This window comes from Xyrauchen texanus, chromosome 37 (genome assembly GCF_025860055.1).
Source record: "Xyrauchen texanus isolate HMW12.3.18 chromosome 37, RBS_HiC_50CHRs, whole genome shotgun sequence".
Taxonomy (NCBI): Eukaryota; Metazoa; Chordata; class Actinopteri; order Cypriniformes; family Catostomidae; genus Xyrauchen; species Xyrauchen texanus.
Window position 1 is genome coordinate 1,502,950 of NC_068312.1, and position 21,495 is coordinate 1,524,444.

The 21,495-nt window shown below is 41.4% G+C and overlaps 1 protein-coding gene across 1 annotated transcript in view; it reads left to right on the top strand.

Moving 5' to 3' along the window:
• Positions 1-5,063, top strand: part of LOC127631108 (protein disulfide isomerase Creld1-like) — a 46,358-nt gene extending 41,295 nt beyond the window's left edge. The window contains exon 11 of the mRNA XM_052109095.1: positions 1,753-5,063. Within this exon, the coding sequence (XP_051965055.1) occupies positions 1,753-1,973 (221 nt within the window). The 3' untranslated portion in view covers positions 1,974-5,063. The remainder of the gene's footprint in view (positions 1-1,752) is intronic.
• Positions 5,064-21,495: the final 16,432 nt, after the last annotated feature.

Below are 21,495 nucleotides of genomic sequence, written 5' to 3' on the forward strand. Positions count from 1 at the left end.
TTTCGCATCACTGGACATGGCCACATAACTATTGATGTAATTCTCCTGCATGAATTCTGAATTCCTGTTAAAAAAATAAAAGGGAGAGGGGGGGTGGTAATATTTCATCCAGGGTTTATATCCTACGTCTACCAAAACAAAAGCCATTCGACCTTCCCTCTGATGGCACCACTGCTGCTTCTGCATCATGCACATACTTTGTTGAGAACATGTGAGATGAAGGCTACTGATTTCCACCGTCAGCACTTCATTCAAGACATGTTATATTTTATTTGAATTAATCAAGAGAAATTAACTTTAAAGATTTTTTTCATCAGACTCCTACTTAATAAAGTAATCTCTTAGAGTATATGAAGGAAAACAAAACCAGTTAAAACTATTTTTACAAGCAGAGTGCATTAGAGGAGAACAGATTTTACACTGAAGGAAAACTGGTAGCTTGGTCCATAAGTCCATAATCACAGGGTTTGCAGTTCGATTCCTGGCCCACTCAACTCCACATGCCGAAGTGTCCTTGGGCAAGACACTGAACCCCAAGTTGCTCCCAATGGCAGGATATTGCCTTGCATGGCAGCTCTGTCGTCATTGGTGTATGAGTGTGAGTGTGAGTATGTGTGAATGGGTGATTGGGACACAATGTAAAGTGCTTTGGTAACCTCTAAGGTTAAAAAAGGCGCTATATAAGTGCAGACCATTACCGTTCATTATGCGGTAAATTATTATGGTAATATAATTACCATCAGTTTAAACATTGGTATTTGTAAGACCATGGTGACCGCATGTGACACCATTCGTGATTTCTTATTACCATGCTAAGTAACTGTTGTTTCTATATAAAAAACTATGGCATTTTGTAATGAAAAACAGTAGTTTCAACATTATGGTTAATACAGTTAGTGTTGCTACATTCAATCCATGGTTCATGTTTGTGAGTTTTGTAAAGCCTTCTAATTGATGTCATGGCCCAGTGTTTTATCAGTTTCTCTGTTTAATATGATAAAAATCATATTTTAATGACTGAGACGTTTGGAGTTTTGCTTTGTGAAACTGAGTGAAACAAATTTGCACATAGAAATCTACTAATCAAGACCTTTCTAAAGATATATAACACGTGGTTGTGTGACCTTTTTTGATCTTTTCACCGGTTCTAAATATGATTGTTGCGATTGCAAATAATGAAAATGTAACTGTAGTTATAATTTCTCTGCAAATTTAAAAACAGTATTTTAGAATTGGTCAGATCAGCTAGCTATATTCACTGTAAAGATACCAGGCTGCTCCGGGTTTAAGAGGTGAAAAATCGCTATTGTGAGGGGCAATACCAGCGTTACTGACATGATATTTGCAGTGAAAACTTGAAATCGAACTTCACACATTGCCAGTAAATTGAACCATTTGAATGAATAATCATAAAACCCTGCAGATATAGTGCACTCCAGACATTAGTAAATGTTCAGTATAGACACATTTTTTTCCCTGATTAGATTGGGAAATGAACTTGGGTTTCAGACGTGATAAAAAGAGTCCACCCAAAACGGTGGAACACAAACAAAGATATTCCGATGGAGATCTAATGTAAATATACCAATACAAGGCAAGTCATGGGGGTCAAACACTCAAAAACGTCACCCATACGACTGGAGTGGTTTAATCCATGTCTTCTGAAGAAATCCAATAGTCACTGACATCCATTTACTTGCATTGTATTTTTGCTTGTAAAGTATAATCTTTGTCTCTCTTGTTTTGTGACAGCTGGTCCAGAGAAGGGTTTGTTTGATGACATGACTGATGATGAGGTGCTGGTTTTGCAGCAGATGTTCTTCGGTGTTGTCATCTGTGTACTCGCCACGCTAGCTGCTAAAGGAGACATGGTCTTCACCTCTATCTTTATTGGCGGATTGGCCGCAATGGCCGGATACTGGCTCTCAGAGAAGGGCGATCGCATTCTGGACGGCATACTTAAAGGGCGCTGACCAATCAGTTGCTCAGGAGCTCAAACAAAAGGATTACGCCACTGAAATCTGATGCTATCATGCAGCTGGATGAAGGCGAGGGACACTGGGTTTAATAGCCATGGCTATTGCTATGCATGTCAAGCAGGAACGTTTAGGACTACAAAACTCTGATTTACATTTACATTTATGCATTTGGCAGACGCTTTTATCCAAAGCGACTTACAGTGCAATTATTACAGGGACAATCCCCCCGGAGCAACCTGGAGTTAAGTGTCTTGCTCAAGGACACAATGGTGGTGGCCGTGGGGTTAGAACCAGTGACCATCTGATTAACAGCCCTGTGCTTTAGCCACTACGCCACAGTTGAATTAAAGCTGTATTTATGAGAGTCATATGGTCAATGGTTACATACTTGGTGTAACCTGAAGAGACGTGTGCAACAGATTCAGGTAGAAGTACTGTGTATATATTGCCATGGATTCTTCTTGCTACAAATGTAATTTACATTAGTGGTTCTCAACCGGTCAGATGTAACATTGCACACCGATTATCAGAATCCTCTATCGTACAAAAGCAAGTAACATGACATGGTTTCATGCTCTCGACAGCCAAAAACACATTTCAGTTACACAAACCCATATTTAATTTAGTCTGGTTTGTATTTTCTTTCATCTTATGTAGGTTAAGGTGTTTTGAGGAAGAGAGCATGTCCTGCAACCTTTCCATGTTGGCATCTGCATAATTTGGCTCGATGGGTCATTCTGTGTCAGCTCAACCAGAAGTCTCTGGCTCAAAAGATATTTACATTTTTTACTGATGAAAGATAAACATAAATGATGATTAAAGCCAAAATATGAAATGCCATGGATCAATATTTACTAAGTACATTATTTTGTCAGTAATTTTGGAGCAAAACTACTGGTCAAAAAGTAATCTTAGAAAGGTGTCAGTGTGATGGTGCGTTCACATACAACGCAAAGAAAATGTTCGTCTCGCTTTGCTCACGCGAGTATGACCGCTGGATTATAAATGTGTGTTTAAACTGGTGTTCGCGTGAGTAACACAAACCCGTGAGTATTCCCCCTTCTCTTCCGGAAAAGGACAGGAGGAGGGGCTTCTACGACTTGGTTCATAGTAAAGTACAACCGATAGCTGGAATCAAGTAGATGCGCATATTTTCAGAACTTACCAGGTAGTCCAGCATCCTCTCTCACTTTCCGCCAAGCGATGTCTTTTTTCGTCCGGTGTCTGTACATGTATGACATTGTGTCATACAATTCCAGGTTCCCACACACCGCTACAACAAATTTTTTCAGTGACATCCAGAAAGGCTTTCGCAGCAACACGTCATGCAGAATTTTCACGTGTTTGAGTCACGCCGTCTTTGCGTTGACTTTGTATTTAATGGCGCTGCACGAAACGCTCGCTTTGCATTTTAGGGGAACGCACCATTAGTCTGTAACTAAATTCAGTTTATTTCAGCACCTCCTGTTGCATTATTGCCAGTGATGGGAGTCCAAAAATGGAAACGAAATAAAACCTTTTTTTGTTGTTTTTTCAAAGTTGTAGTGCCTATAACTCCCCAAATATTAAATTTGTCTTGATATCCTTTTATATTCTGGTTCTAAACAAACTTTCCTTTCTGTATCTTCATTTTAAGGCCCTATATGGTTAAATTCCAGAGATATTGGGCTCTCTATGTGGATCCATGCACAAGTTGTTAAATTTGACCCATTTTTAATTGTGGAAAACCAAATGTGGGCCACATGGAATGAAGATAGTTTTCTTGTTCAACAAAACTGTTATTTTGGCAGTCATCATCATTAATGTGTCCTTAGAAATGAATCAACAAAATAAAAAATGACTGATTAAATTGTACCAAAAAATACCATAGAGTTTAATTGTACACCGCCTTTTAAACATACACAACAAAAGAAATAGGAAGTGTTTTACAAGTTCATTAGCTTTTTTATGTTATTTTGCCATCTTATCTATGCACAATTCTAAGTTTTGTTTCATTTACTATTAACATTTAGCATTGTTTCCGCTACTGTGTGGGACTTTGTCAAGTTTTGCATTGCAACCCACCAGTTGAGAACCACTGATTTGCACTGCTTTTACACAGATACTGTTTATTTCTATACTGCACACATACTGTAATTCCCAATGCATTAAACTTTATAGAGACGTATGCTTCACATTGATGTCGACAGCGAGGGGAGCTATATTACACACTTGAAACACTCCAAAAGGGAGTCAGATTGTTAGCCAGAAAGCATCCAAACCTCTTTGTCCATTTAGAAGCGTTCTCTAATGCATGACCTATGACCCTATCAGAGACCATGTCTAGTGTGTTTGACATTTAGATTGAAACGACACTGCATTGTAAACTCTATGCGACACTATGCGATTAATCATAAGCAAAATGTTAGCGGACATGGCCATTAAGTTTTTGTACTTTCGTGCAAGCATGAGCTAATTCTTGGCGCAAGTGGGTTTTTGTGTGCACAAAGAGCTGATGGACTGGGTCAAGTGCAATTGAATTCAGAGGTTGTGCAAAAATAGACTGTATGCAGTGAATTAGATGAATAGAAAATTACTTTCATTTGTGCATTAACTACTTCCTTGATTGTCAGGCATATTTCTATGACAGTGACATGCTTCTTCAATAAGCATGGAAAACGAAGTTCAAGATTTATATACTGGCTTCATTAAATTATAGAGAATGTAAGTATTAGAAATCATATTGATGAAGTGACACACATCATGGCTCTTATTAACAGTGATTGAATCAGCACACATTTCACTCTGTTGATTTTGCTTTAAATATTATATTCATTTATTGAAACAAGAAAAACTTAAAATATATTTGGTTTAAAAATATAAACCAAAAAATATATAAACACCTCCTCAAATTCAAAAATGTTACACTGTCCAACTTCTTTACTCTACGACAACAGGTTGAAAAATACCAATACAAATTAGATCATAAATACAATTGTAAATATAAATGTAAAAAAATTATTGAATAATAAACCATGATCTATATATAGTTAACACATATCTCATACATTTGTATATATAGTTCATATAACAGTGCATCCGGAAAGTATTCACATCACTTCACATTTTCCACATTTTGTTATATTACAGCCTTATTCCAAAATGGATTAAATTCATTATTTTCCACAAAATTCTACAAACAATACCCCATAATGACAATGTGAAAGAATTTTGTTTGAAATCTTTGCAAAATTATTAAAAACAAAAAACGGGAAAAAAATAAATAAATAAATAAATCACATGTACATAAGTATTCACACCCTTTGCCATGACACTCACAATTGAGCTCAGGTGCTTCCGTTTCCACTGATCATCCTTGAGATGTTTCTACAACTTGATTGGAGTCCACCTGTGGTAATTCAGTTGATTGGACATGATTTGGAAAGGCACACACCTGTCTATATAAGGTCCCACAGTTAACAGTGCATGTCAGACCACAAACCAAGGCCATGATGTCTACAGTGAAGCATGGTGGTGGCAGCAGCATCATGCAGTTGGGATGTTTTTCAGCGGCAGGAACTGGGAGACTAGTCAGAATCGAGGGAAAGATGAATGCAGCAATGTACAGAAAACCTGCTCCAGAGCACTCTGGACCTCAGACTGGGGTAAAGGTTCATCTTCCAACAGGACAATGACCCAAAGCACACAGCCAAGATAACAAAGGACTGGCTATGGGACAACTGTGTGAATGTCCTTGAGTGGCCCAGTCAGATCCCAGACTTGAACCCGATAGAACATCTTTGTGAAGATCTGAAAATGGCTGTGCACCGACGCTCCCCATCCAACCTGATGGAGCTTGAGAGGTCCTGCAAAGAAGAATGAGAGAAACTGCCCAAAAATAGGTGTGCCAAACTTGTAGCATCATACACAAAAAGACTTGAGGCTGTAATTGGTGCCAAAGGTGCTTCAACAAAGTATTGAGCAAAGGCTGTGAATACTTGATGATTTTTTTTATTTTTAATAAATTTGCAAAGATTTCAAACAAACTAATGGGGTATTGTTTGTAGAATTTTGTGGAAAAGAATTAATTTAATGCATTGTGGAATAAGGCTGTAATATAACAAAATGTGGAAAAAGTGAAGCGCTGTGAATACTTTCCGGATGCACTGTATTTATATATTATTCATATAAGTCTGCTACAGCTCTGATCGTTAGGGACATAATTTGATGTTTACTGTATTTTCACAGTTTATGTCTAATCTCCAAACTTCAAATGCAGAACTGAATTAAGAGTTTGCGCTGAGATTAGACGTGCTTCTGAAATTGCTTAGCGCAATGACCTTTTTGTCCTGGAAAATAGCAAATTGCACATTGTGCCACTTCATTTACTTGCAAAACACCCACAGTTTATGCGACTCCCCCCATAGATAGCGCAAACACTCCCTCCCACGCCCACTTGCACTTTGCGCTGGCATGAAACTTGTCCATAGAATTAGCTGATACGATTGTTGCGCCTGGTGCAGTCATGAAAATTGAGCCCTCTGTGTTTGTTTGCACAGATTCAGCACATGTGGACTTCTTGAGGATTTGGTTTCAAATGTTTTTAGTTTCGTCACAGACTGGTCAAATGCATTCATATTCTTCTCTCTCAACACTGGAGTAATGCAGATGCATGCTTCATCTTATGGATTAGTTGAAAATACTAAAATTACTCATCGCAGCATTTATTTATTTTGTGTTTTGTTTGTCATATTTATTTTCCTCTATTTGCGTGTGTGTAAATATGCCATATCAAATTAAGGACATACTTTATACTATTTATATAAGATCTGAAACAATGGGCATGATGAGTTCTGCCAGCCTTAACATGAACTATGTTTTAAGACATTTATCGCCTCTTGTTGGGGTGGACAATACAATGATTTCATTAAAACCTCATTTAAGTGACCATGTTTTATGTATTATGTTTTGCTGGTGTAAGACACGGGTTCCCTCAAAAATCATTTGAAGCTTCTTAAAAAAACTTTTCCTTTCAAACTATATATAATCTCAGCAAAAAAAGAAACATCCCTTTTTCAGGACATTAGATCATTTAGTAAAAATCCAAATAACTTTACAGATCTTTATTGTGAAGGTTTTAAACAATGTTTTCCATGATTGTTAAGTGAATCATAAACAATAATGAACATGCACACATGAAATGGTTGTTAAGACACTAACAGCTTACAGACAGTAGTAAAATTAATGTCACAGTTCTAAAAACTCAGGACACTAAAGAGACCTTTCTACTGACTCTGAAAAACACCAAAAGAAATATGCCCAGTGTCCTGCTCATCTGTGTGAATGTGCCTTAGACATGCTGCATGGAGGCATGAGGACTGCAGATGTGGCCAGGGCAATTCATTTCAATATCCGTACTGTGAGACACCTAAGACAGCACTACAGGAGACAGGAAGGACAGCTGATCGTCCTTGCAGTGGCAGACCATGTGTAACAACACCTGCACAGGATCAGTACATACGAATATCACACCTGTGGGACAGGTACAGGATGGCTACAACCAGGGGTGGAAAGATTACTGGAAAATAATGTTCAAGTAAAATTACTGTTACTTCTTAAAAAATGTAGTTTGAGTAGAGTAAAAGTGCCTGTCCTAAAAACTATTCAAGTAAGTAGAGTCAAAGTGTAGCTCATTTAAAAGTACTCATGAGTAGTGCGTATTGAGTACTGAGTTGCAAAAGCTGTGTCCCTTTATAATAAAAACTTTACGCTGCAAATGAAAAATGTAGCACACATACCGTCATTTACATTCCCTTTTATGGCTGTTTGCCAGAAAGAATACAAAATAAAGGTATTTTATAGGTGTTTGTTTTAAAATACATCACTTATCTATGATACTGTAAACACTACATTAATCTGATGGATAAAATTCATAAAAGGGCTGACACGATTTCAGAAATGAAAAGATACAAAAGTTATTTTCAATGTCATAATGTATGAAACAATTACATTAAAATCAGTTTATGTGTAGGGTGTACATTTCCCTTAATGCCGACTGAGAGAGTTATTGTAGAGCATAAAACATGTTCAAAACAATACTAAAAACTAAAAACTCAGGGTCACTGGGCACAATAGAGGCGGTAGAGCAGTTGTTTGGTACAGGGGCCACATCGGGCTTTAAAGGGACAGTTCACACAAAAATGTCAATTCTCTCATTATTTAGTCACTCTCATGCCACCCCAGATGTGTGTGACTGTCTTTCATCAGCAGAACACAAATTAAGATTTTTAGAAGAACATTTCAGCTCTTTTGGTGAATGGGAGCCAAAATTTTGAAGCTCCAAAAATCACATAAATCTGCATAAAAGTAGCCTAATCCATGTGACTCCAGTGGTTAAATCCATGACTTCTGAAGTGATATGATGGGTTGGGTGAGAAACAGATCAATATTTTTAATATTGACGGAATTATAAAGTGTGTTTGATCGGTTAGGCACGTAACTGCATTAGTGCTCAAACATTAGCTGCCTGTCAATCAAACAGTGTGCAGCTGCAGAAGTCAGGAAATGAAAAGTCAATCTTTTATATTTCATCTAGATCAATCAACCAGTGGTGCTCTTGCTATCGCGATTGATGTAATGAACACCCCTGTTCTAGATGTAGAATATAGGCTAAATATAGAAAACTACTCAAATGTTTGATCGAGGACATCTGTTTTTTCCAGATAAACATCCAGATCACCTTATTTCCCAGACCTAATGATAACATTGCATTCATCTCTCACAGCAGCCCAATAATCTCAGTGATAGAAATCACAGGCTACATTATAGACACAGAATCTAGTAAGCAGAAATTTGAAATTGACCTTGATATGTTTTTTTTCAAATTAGAGGCGGGATTAATGCTGATATCTGACTTGAGCAAGTTAAACTCGCATGACACGATCAACCACTTGTAAAGGCTGAAGCATCGAAGGTTTCATTTTTAAGTATAAGTTACTATACATGTTAAAAAAATTTTTAGATGAGAGTAAATTAATAACTGATTATTTACGTGTAGATTTGGGAAACGTGCTTGTGGGCTGGGCAGTAACATTTAATTAACGGGAGTGAAAGGTGCTCATTAGACTGTATTGGGTTCAGACTTGCACTGGGATCATTTGTGCTTCTTTTGAACCAGATCCATGAGCAGTCACACTATTTTCAGCTGAACAAAGCTCATGTGTTTGTTTTGTTTTTTACTAAACAAATCAAGCTCTGATACGGTGCTTGGATGTGAAATGTGTTGTTTATTTGACAGGCATTGAAGTTTCATTGTCAAATGTCACATTGCCATTATTTAGCAAAATGAAATTACTAAAGAAAGAAGTAAACTTGAATTCAGAATTAAAGTATTTTTCCTCTAATTCCTTGAATCCAATGCATCTCTCCAGTTTCATCTCTATCAATAATTTATTAAAAAAATCAAGACCACTGCGCTGATTGGCATGAAATGTGGCATACATTGTCTACAGACCATCCTGACAAATATGTATCAAAAGAAGTTTGAGTTACAAGCCAATAAAGTATTTTCAAAGAAAGATTCAAACGGACCACAAAAGGAGATTTTAGGAAGAATGTTAGTCCCAGTCATCATTCACTTTCATTCATCTTCTTTCCATACAATGAAAGTAAATGGCGACTGAGATTTACATTCTGTCTAACATCTTTTGTGGTCCATTGAGGAAAGAAAGTCATTTTGTCACAATGGTTTTCAAAACATTAGGTAAGTTATGACTATTTAAATGTTTGGGTCAACTATCCCAGTGCCAGATTAACCATATGGGTAATCGGGCATGTGCCAAGGGGCATCACAATGCAATTGCATAAAAAAATAAATAAATGTAGGTCCATTTTAGTGGTTATTAATTTTTTCCCCCAGTATAATTAATCAGGTGTAAATTATTGTCCAGAGGTCTGGACTACTAACAGTGCTTAAGGAGTCTTCATCCAGCCCTGCAGGAGCACGAGCTAATGTTAGCGATTCGGTTTTTATTTTGCGTGGGGATGTAACAACGAAGCGAAACTCATGGGTGATAATTATTAATTATTACGTTTATGTGCAGATAATGTTTAATAATCTTTTACTATTTTGATAAATAGTCATTCTTGATGAACAATTAAAGTCCTCAAATAAATATTTCTCATAATTATTTTGGTCTCTTGATAATAACACAGTCAATGTTATATCAAATACAATAACAGTCTTCCTTCTTCTTCATAAATAAAACAACTTCTCAGTGAAATCTTTCACCACTCTACTTGCTTCTTTGAGCAATTTTCTACTTTGTATTACAACACTTCTTATTACTGCACTTAATAATCCTTTGGACAAATTGTTTCTGTTGTATTCCTCATTTGTAAGTCACTTTAGATAAAAGCATCTCATAAATGTAAATGTTAATACAGTACATAGATCAATAAGCTTTACTGTTCTTAATCACCATAATATAACTTTTTAATTTAATAAATTAAAATCTGTACATCAGTGGATGTATATCATGAGCACGGCCGGATCTGTTTCCATTTTTCTTGAGAGAACATCCCCGTCCACTGTCACTTAAAGCAATGAGCACTCATTATAACAAATTCCAGTTCTGGAATACCACTTACTATAGCACACACAAATAAAATGGAAACTCATGCTCAAGAAATAGAGATGTTTCCTCTGCATTAAACACTTTCCTGACAAAAGCCATTTCAAAAAGTGGTGGGGACAAAATTGGCAAAGACAAAAAACTGTTTTTTTTTATATGGTTGGGCAAATCAAATTCTCTTTTACTTGCCGCTTCAAAAATCCACTTGTTCTAGACAAATTTTACTGTCAAGCCCTTGTTTGAAGATGTATGCCAAATTCTGTCCTATTCTGCCAATAGGGGGCGCTCCAACTAAAAGGCGTTGAACATCTTTTTCTGGACGCGTCTTTTTAAAGATGTCTTTCCGCCTCTGTGTAGTTCCTGGATGCGGTCGATTTCTCTCCGCTTCTGACGGTCATAAGAGCTGCCTCGCGTGCCTGGGCTGCGAACACACGCAGGCAGCGTTTTATGAATGTTTCATGTTCTCAGTGCGAGAACATAGCCATGGCAACGTTACAATCAAGGCTTTCTTTCCTCAGGAGAGAAAGCCACTTCAGCCGCCCCCACCCCGCACCTCCTTTCTATGGGATTGGCTGGAAATTAAGGCGATTTGGGGCATACAGCGGGGTCGGTTTCGCCGGGTAAATCCCCATGAACCACCCCCCCCGCATGCTCGTTTGCTTCCCTTCGGGCTGGAGGTGAGGGCGGCTCGCCTCACGGCCAGTCTGTTTACTCCCTTGGACCCCGCGAGCTGTATGATGACTTCGCTGCTGCATCGGAGAGTGTCACAGCGGAGTCTGATGCTGATGACTCGTCTGGGCTGCCACCATCGGGTCTGCTCGCCCAGTCTGAGGCTGACGCGCAGATGTCCGCTATGCTTTCCCGGGCCGCCGTGAGCGCGAGGCTGGACTGGAAACTGAGGTCATGGATGCCACCTTTTACTGCTAGGAATCGAACTCCTAACTCGTCCGCTCTCACTACCCTGTACGGTAGGGGGGGGCCCACAGGTACACAGAGGTCCCCCAGGTGGATAGAGCGGTTGCGATCCACCTGTGTCCCGAAAAAGGCGCTACCTCATGGGATTGCTCGGTACTCCCCTCCTAGGCCTGTTGGATGATGTCCTCGCTGATCTCGAAAGCCTACAGCCCCACCGGACAGGCCGCCTCAGCCCTGCATGCCATGGCTCTCCTGCAGGTCCACCAAGCCAAGGCACTTAAAGAACTGCACCTGGGTAGTCCCGACCCCGATATGCTGCAGGAACTGCGCTCATATCACAGCGCAGGCACTCGGGCGCTCAACTCCCCTGTCTTCCAGCTTGGCCTCTTTGGCGACACTGTCGATGACTTTGCCCAGCAGTTTTCAGCGGTAAAGTGGCACAAGGAGGTGATATCCCACATCATGCCGCGGTGCTGCCCCAGCGAAGCCCGCGCACCCCCTGCCCCCGAGGGCGTTCACCTTCACTTAAAAAAATACCAGCTCTGCCTCAATCTGGGCCCAGCTCTCAGCCTCAGCATCAAGCACCCCGCAGATGGCACAGGTCCCCCGTCTCCAGGACCCCCTCTAGGACCTGTAAAGCTCATAAATGCTCCTGAGACGGAGGACTTTTATGTGTATTTTATATATATAAAAAAAACACATAAGAGTTTAATTTTCTCTAAAAGAGTGGCGCAAACAAAAAACTTATTTTTCAAGATGCCTTATTCATTTGTGTATATTTCCTGGTTGCGATCATTACCTCTCCGTTTCCCACGGCCACTGTCGCTGCCTCTCGTGTTGGGCACTGCCCATGCAGGGACAGCACTTGTGGATGGATCATGTTCTCACTGTGAGGGGATGATTCTGGCAACGTTGCGGTCTTGGCTTTCTCTCGTAAGAGCGGCTCCCTGACTCGGTCCTTCTACCCACGGGTATGAAGCGGGGTCGGTTAGGACTGGGGGCAATTTGGGGATTTCAATTGGAGCTTCTCAGCCGGGAAACCCCACACGGATCTCCTATTCCCCAGCACGCTCGTTTGCCCCAGCGAGTTCGCGATGTGACCGCCGTCTCGTCGCGGCTTGCGAAGTGGATGAGCTTTCGATTACGGAGAGTGGGTTGGTTCAGTCTGTCGCCATGTGCAGCTGATGGCCATGCTTGCCCGGGCGGCTGCGAGCTTTGTGATGGAGTGGAAACCTCCGCTCCACCATGAACCCTCGCGGGCCGGTGATCGGACTGGGATAGGTATGGCGCCTCGGAGGCGGGCCTCCCGCCCCGCGCACCCAGCTGTGGAAAAAATCCACCCCTGATATGATGGTCTCCTTGGGCTACGAGGACGAAAATCTTCCTCCCCCGCCCCAGGCTGTTCAGGGAGTGGTCACAAGGAGCCAGGTAAGTGCTTTGATGTCTCTAAACTCAGTACCTCGGGCTCCGCCCCGTCGTGGGGGTGTGGCTCGCGTTCCTCAACCCTTCACATTGGTTGATCTGAACCGTCTGACTCGGCTACGTGATTAAGTTCGCCAGGCCCTCGCCCAGGTTCAACGGCGTCCGCTCCACTGTGGTGAGAGGCAAGAATGCTGCTGCCTTGCGCGTGGAGATCGCCTCCATTCTTTGAAAGGATGTGATAGAGCCTACGGTTTGCCTTCGAGGGTCAGGCATATCAGTACAAAGTCCTCCCATTTGGCCTGTCCTTGTCCCCTCGCGCCTTCACAAAAGTTGTAGAGGCAGCCCTTGCCCCACTAAGGGAAGTGGCGTCCGCATCCTCAACTATCTCGACGACTGGCTAATCTTAGCTCATTCGCGGGACATGTTGTGTGCTTCGGGTCAACTGGGAAAAGTGCAAGCTTCAAAGCATCTCTTTTCTTGGTATGGAGTTGGACTCAGTCTCAATGACGGCGCGCCTCACCAACGAGTGTGCACAGTCAGTGCTGAGCTGTCTTCATGCGTTCAGACAGAACACATTGGTCCCACTGAAATCTTTTCAGAGGCTCCTGGGGCATATGGCATCCTCAGCGACGGTCACGCCGCTTGGGTTGATGCATATGAGACCACTTCAGCACTGGCTACAGACCCGAGTCGAGAGATGAGCATGGCGCTACGGCACACACTGCGTCCTTGTCATGCAGGCTTGTTGCTGCTTCTTCAGCCCCTGGTCAGACCTAACTTTCCTACGGGCCGGAGTTCCCCTAGGCCAGGTCCCCAGGCACGTCGTGTTACGACGGATGCCTCCCAAAGGGGCTGGGGCGCCGTGTGCAACGGGCACTCAGTCACCAGCCCTTGGACCGGCCCGCGACTGCACTGGCACATCAACTGCCTCGAGTTGCTGGCGGTACTACCTGGGTACTGGTGTCCCCAGGTAAACTTGATCAAACAGCATCTAGATCATTCCCTGGGGTTGTAAATCTTTTGATGATAATACTTCTGGCTGGTGATGTTGAGCAAAACCCTGAACCCGTGTTAAGTCCTGTGTTACAGCTACAGCTGTTCCCTGGGCTAACACCTCCTCTGCTACCTGGGCTACAGCAGCTCCATGGACTAATACCATCTCTGATACCTGGGCTACAGCAGCTCCCTGGACTAATACCATCTCTGCTACTTGGGCTACAGCAGTTTCCTGGGTTATTTACACCTTTGCTACCTGGGCTACAGCAGCTCTCTGGGCTAATACCACCACTGCTACCTGGGTTACAACAGCTGCCTGGGTTAATACCACCACTGCTACCTGGGCTGCTACCTGGGCTACAGCAGCTCCCTGGGTTAATACCACCTCTGCTACCTGGGTTACAGCCGCTTCCTGGGCTAATTCCACCTCTGCTACCTGGGTTGCAGCAGCTTCCTGGGCTAATATCACCACTGCTACCTGGGCTACAGCAGCTCCCTGGACTAATTCCACCACTGCTAACGGGGCTACAGCAGCTCCCTGAAGGGCTCTTTAAAATGTACACAAATAATTTGGCCTAATGAAATCCCAATTTAACGTGTTAGAGTTAAAGTGTCACTCTCTGCAGAAATGTAATTTACTGTTTTATGTCTTTATCGTCCGCCTTCAGCAAAAGTAGATTTTTATGATCAATTTAAGGCACTTCTGAGTTGTTGTGACTTTAATAATGAGGTTATTCTAATTGGAGACTTAAATGTAAACTGGGACAATAAAAGTGACAGAAAGAAACTGAAAGAAATTACAGATCATTTTGGACTAACACAAATGATCAGTGATTCCACTAGAATAACAAATTGCACTAAAACTCTAATAGACCTGGTGTTCTCTAACAATCCAGATAGAATGATAAAAACATACAATTTCTTGACTGGCTTGTCTGACCACAATGCCATATTCTTCTCTAGAAAGCTGACTAAAAAACGACTGAGAAGTGTCAGTAAAAGCATTAATATAAAACAAACATTTATTCCAAAGAGTCAAGAACAACGTCTAATCGCAGCTCTAAATACTCTTGATTGGTCTAGCATACTATTTTGTGATGACACTAAAAGATGTTGTGATCTACTATACTCCTCTATTAAAGGGGTTCTGTCTCAGTTTCAGAAAGCGGTTCATTTAAAGAAAAGTGTTTATTCCTTGCCTTGGATCAATAGTGAGTGTAAACAGCTTATGACACTCAGAGACAAATTACTTAAAAAATCATTACAATTTGGATTAACTACTGATAGACTAAATTTTGTATCCACAAGGAATAAAGTCACACAAACTTTGAGAATGGCAAAAGCTAATTTTTTCATGACTGTAATTAATGGTGCCAAAGGAAATTGTAAGCTAATTTGGGAAAATATTAACAAACTCCAAGGTAAGCACAGTGCTGCTAAAGACCTTGAACTCAAATTTGCTAATGAAGTGGTATCAGAGCCTCTCAGCCTAGCAACTAAATTAAATAATTATTTTAAAAGTACCGTTGATGAGATCGCACAATTGTTTTCTAATTCTTGTGACTCTCAACAAAATACTGGCAACATCGACCCCTATATGGATGCCTTACCTCAAAATTTGAAGTTTAATATTCAAATAATTACAGAAAATGAAGTAGAAAACATAATCTCTAAATTGAAAAGTTCCAAAGCAAGGGATGTGTTTGGATTTGATACCAATCTTCTGAAGTATTATAAATCCTGTATCTTGGTGCCTGTAACCCATCTTATTAATTTATCAATCACGCAGGCAGTCGTCCCTTTGAGTTGGAAGGAGGCAAATGTCATGCCAATATATAAATCGGGTGATAAATTAGACCCTGCTAATTATCGACCTATTAGCATACTTCCTATCTTCTCAAAGATAGCAGAAAAGTGGGTCGCTAACTCTATTATTGCACATCTTAATGATTCTAATCCGGGTTTACACCCTATGCAATTCGGATTTCGATCTCTTCACTCAACTGAAACGGCTGTCTGTGTTTTGGTTGAGAAGGTGAAGTCTTATTTAGACAAAAACAGTTATGTTGCGGCTGTTTTTGTTGATTTTATGCGTGCGTTTGATACTGTGAATCATCTTAAGCTCTTGTCTAGACTGTTAACATTTAACCTTAGCAATCAAACTGTTAAATGGATACAGTCTTATCTATCAGATAGAAAACAATGCGTGCAAATAAAGAATAGTAAGTCACCCTATCTTTACTATACGCAAGGTGTCCCTCAGGGATCAATTTTAGGTCCCCTGTTATTTTCACTTTATGTAAATAATTTGCCCAATGTGTGCAAAAATGTGGACACGATTATGTATGCAGACGATACGGTAATTTTTACACAAGCCAAAAGTGCTGATGATGCAGCCCATCAGCTTTCATTGGCCTTAAATGACTTACAAAGATGGCTGAATGATTCATGTTTCCATGATTCAATTTCCATTATCAGATGTAAAACAGAGTTAGTGCATTACAAAAATGGATACAATTATCAGTGTGATATGGGTTGTGCAATAAGAGTCAGTATAATATGGGTTGTGCAACAGGGGTCAGTGTAATGCGGGTCAGTGCAATATGGTGTGATATGGGTCAGTGCAATATCAGGTTAGTCAGGATATGTGCAAAATTGTGGTTTGTGCAATATAGTCGATGCTTTCCAATTTTCTATATGTCTTTTGTTGTCCACTCTTGTTGTTATTGTCTGTTCTAACATGTTGTGATCACTGCTCTTGTCCTTGTTTTTCTGTATATAGTCTGTGTATAGTGTATTGGTATGTATTTATTAATTTCTGTGTGTAACATCAACCTGCCAGAGGGTCTGCAGATGGAAATTAGCCTAAGGCTATAATCTGACATATTTACTTTTGTGAAAATGTTCATTAATATGTATTGTCCCTTTTAAGAAATTAAATTAATTAAATATGAAAAAAAAATACTACTTGCCCTGAGGAGGCTATTGCTGTTGATGTACAGCACAGCTACGGTAGCGTATATCAACCGCCAAGGCAACCTGCAGTCAGCACCGGCTCAAGTCGCTGCGAGCCACACATATCCCAGGCCACCTCCACAGCACAGTGGACACGCTGTCGCGGCAGGTTACACCCAGGGGACAGTGGAGGCTGCACCCTCAGGCGGTCCAGCTGATCTGGAGTCGATTAGGCCAAGCAAAGGTAGACCTGTTCACTTTCCTAGAATCCTCCCATTTCCCACTATGGTACTCTCTGACTGAGGCTCCCCTCGGCACAGATGACTTGGTACACAGCTGGCCCCTGGGGCTGCGCAAGTATGCGTATCCCCCAATAGGCCTACTTGCACGAACGGTAGACACGATCACTCAGGCGAGGGCCCCCTCAACGAGGCGCCTTTACAGCCTGAAGTGGCGTCTGTTTGCTCAGTGGTGTTCTTTGCGAGGTGAAGACCCCCAGAGATGCGCAGTTGGGTCAGTGCTTTCCTTTCTGCAGGAAAAGGAACGCTCTTGTGGCGTTTTCCATTGGGACCCCAAGTGTCAACTCATCGACACAATGCAGAGTGAGTGACAGATAGGGAACGTCTTGGTTACTGACGTAACCTCCATTCCCTGATGGAGGGAACGAGACATTGTGTCCCTCCTGCCACAACACTGAACCAACCGCTGAAATGGCCGGGTCTTTGGCTCGGCTCCTCAGTGCGATACCTGATGTGTGTTTGTAGCGTCACTCTTTTTATACCAGTATGTCCGGGGGAGTGGCATGCAAATTCCACACGCCAATTTCCATTGGCCTTTTCTCAAGATCAGAGATGTCTGGGCTCTGCAGGAGCGACCCCTAGTGTCAACTCATCGACACAGCGTCTCATTCCCTCCATCAGGGAATGGAGGTTACGTCAGTAACAAGACGATTTCCTCACTCTCTGGGTCATCCAGCCGGTGTTGAATTGTATTCCGTTTGTGCGTCAAACAGTGGATGAACAGTTTGATCGCAGTGAGATTGCCGGAGACTGGATTCACCTGCAAGTCACGTTTTCATTCCACATGAGACAGTAGACGAATCGCCAGAGAAAAGAGTGAGTCACGAAGTGAATGGCTCTTCATTTGATTCTTCATGTTTTTGTTTCTAAAGGAGGATTAAGTAAGTGAAGTTTGCCTTACATTCTGTTATTGAACGGAACATAAAGTTACATTTCAACATCACCAACGAAATGGGCCCCAACGTAAGCACGTGCTCGAGTATTTTCTTTTGGGAAATCTGTGTATGAGAGTGAACTTCGAACACTTTACAAAGACTGAACTGAAAGTGTAATTGTACATTGTTTCAAAGAGTTTGGATTTCTGTATATTGAAGTGAATGGTAATACCATAAGAAATTTTGGGTTAATGGAAATTAATAAATTGGGAAGTGAAACAGATTTAAGAAATTGCTTGGTCATTCTTTATTTTATTTATTTACTGTTAAAATCTAAATTAAAAATGGGAAAATTGGCTTTAAGGGGGAAATTATAAGTAAAATAAATATTGTTATTCCTTTTCCTTAAACATTGTCTATTCTATCATTTTCATATTGTAACTTTTTCATATGTTTCTAGGGAACTGTCCAACGTGATTTAAACTGATCACAAAGTTTCTCTAGTGGAGGCACTGCGCTAAGTAAAATAGAAAATAATAGCTGTTGAATACATTGTTGTTTATATAAATACATCTCTAATTTAATTAATTAGCGAAAGGGACATTATCATATTTACAACTTATTGGTAAGTAGATAAATTTATTCCAGCCAGCTCACCATTCAACTGCTGTGAGCCCAGGGTCTTGTTTATTTGTATATCTTTATATTCACCAAATTTCCCATATGGTTAAGAAAGGGTTACACAAACAGCAAATTACATGCCCCACCAGAGATAAAAATATACTGGATCATTGCTGCACAACAATAAAGAATGCATATTGCTCTATCCCTAGAGCAGCATTGGTACTCTCAGATCACTGTCTGGTTCATCTTCTTCCAACCTAAAGACAGAAACTGAAATCAGCTAAGCCTGTAGTAAAGGCAATAAAGAGATGGACCAATGAAGCAGAGCTGGAACTTCAAGCCTGCTTTGACTGCACTGATTGGAGTGTTTTTGGGTGTGATACTGTGATATCGTATATCAGTGTCTGTGAGGATATATGCATTCTACTAGGACTTATTTAACATTCAACAACAACAAACCATACATTATATTATAGCAGAACTCAGGCAGCTTCCTCAGGCCAAAGAGGATGCTTAAAGACGTCTTGTAAAATCAGGCCAGGAACACACTGAATAAGGAAATCAGAGTGGCTAAATGAAGATACTCTGAGAAGCTGAAAAACAAGTTTTCAGTGGCATGAAACAACTTATGAATTGCCCCTCCTGCCCCCAACCCTGTGGTGGACCAACAACTGTCTGACAACCTGAATGTGTTCTACTGTAGATTTGAAAGGCCCAATCTCATACCCCACACCCGCTCTGACCTTCACTTCACACAAACACCTCCTGCAACCCCCCTCCTCCTCCCTCCTGCTACTCAACCTGCCCTTAAGATCTGTGAAGAGGAGGTGTGCCATGTCTTCCTGAAACAAAAGACAAGAAAAGCACAGGGCCCAGATGGCCTTTCACCCGTGTGTATTAGATCCTGTGCTAACCAGCTGGCCCCCATCTTCACACCGATCTTCAATAGATCACTGGCATAGTGTGAAGTCCCATGCTGCTTCAAATGCACAATCATCATTCCTGTCCCAAAGAAATAAAAAATCACAGGACTTAATGACTACTGACCTGTCGCCCTGACATCTGTGGTTATGAAATAATTTGAGAGATTGGTCTTAGCCCACCTGAAGGACATCACTGGACCCTTTCTAGATCCCCTTCAATTTGCTTATAGAGCAAACAGGTCTGTGGAGGATGCAGTCAACATGGGATTGCATCATATCCTGCAACATCTGGACAGACCAGGGACATACGCAAGGATCCTTTTTGTGGACTTCAGCTCAGCTTTCAACACCATCATCCCAGCTATTCTCCAGAATAAACTACACCAGCTCTCTGTTCCAACATCTATCTGTCAGTGGATTACCAGCTTTCTGACGGACAGGCAGCAGCTTGCGAGACAGAGGAAATTCACTTCCAGCACCTGTACAATCAGCACTGGTGCCCCCCATGGATGTGTGCTCTCCCCACTACTCTTCTCCCTGTACACCAATGACTGCATCACCAAGGACCCCTCTGTCAAACTTCTAAAGTTTGCAGATGACACCACTGTCATCGGCCTCATCCAAGATGACGATGAGTCTGCATACAGAAGGGAGGTTAAACAGCTGCTGTCTGGTGCAGTCAAAACAACCTGGAGCTGAACATGCTCAAAATGGTGGAGATGATTGAGGACTTTAGGAGGAACACCCCAACATTGACCCCCTCACTATTCTAAAGGCAGCAGTGGAGTCATTCAGGTATCTGGGCACTATCATCTCACAGGACCTGAAGTCGGAGACCCACATTGACTCAGCAGAGGTTGTACTTCCTTCGCCAGTTGAGGAAGTTCAACCTGCCACAGGTGCTGCTGATACAGTTCTACTCAGCAGTCATTGAGTCTGCACTTCTGTAACTGTTTGGTTTGGTTTAGCTATGAGAGGATTATTGGTTGGCCCCTGCCCTCCCTTCAAGAACTATACTCTTCCAGATTGAGGAAAAAGGCTGGAAAAATCACTCTAGAACCCAATCACCCTGTCCACTACCTTTTTGAACCGTTGACTCCTGGCCGGTGCTTCAGAGCTATGAACACCAGAACCGTCAGGTACAGGAACAGTTTTTTCCCTCAGGCTATACATCTCATGAACATTTAAAACTGCCCCACTGAGCAATAATTATGTGCAATACACAGTCTTGTTTTTTTATATTTATCCAACACAGCCAACCTCTTCTGCCATTACATTCTCTTGCACTATATATAACAGATTTATATTTAGTTTTGCACTACGTATGTGTATGTGTGTGGTATGTATGTATTTGTGTGTGTGTGTAAATATATAATTATACATATATGCACCTATTTTCTATTTTTTTATTATTATCTATGTCTTGCTGCTGTTTTGTATTGTTGTGCACTGGTAGTTCCTTTCACCAAGACAAATTCCTTGTATGTTTAAGCATACTTGGCAATAAAGCTGATTCTGATTCAATATGACATTATGGACAAATACATGGAGAAAATAGAGGATAGAGATTAATTTCTCATTCAAGTCTTCACTGAATGGGGGGCCTGGGTATCTCTGCAAGTATTGACACTGACTACCACCCCCGGAGTCGTGAGTTCGAATCCATGGTGTGCTGAGTGACTCCAGCCAGGTCTTCCAAGCAACAAAATTGACCCGGTTGCTAGGCAGGGTAGAGTCACATGGGGTAACCTCCTTGTGGTCACGATTACTGGTTCTCGTTCTCAATGGGGCGCGTAGTAAATTGTGCGTGGATCGCAGAGAGTAACATGAGTCTCCAAATGCTGGGAGTATCTGCGGTGTTATGCACAATGAGTCATTGGATAACATGCACAGAT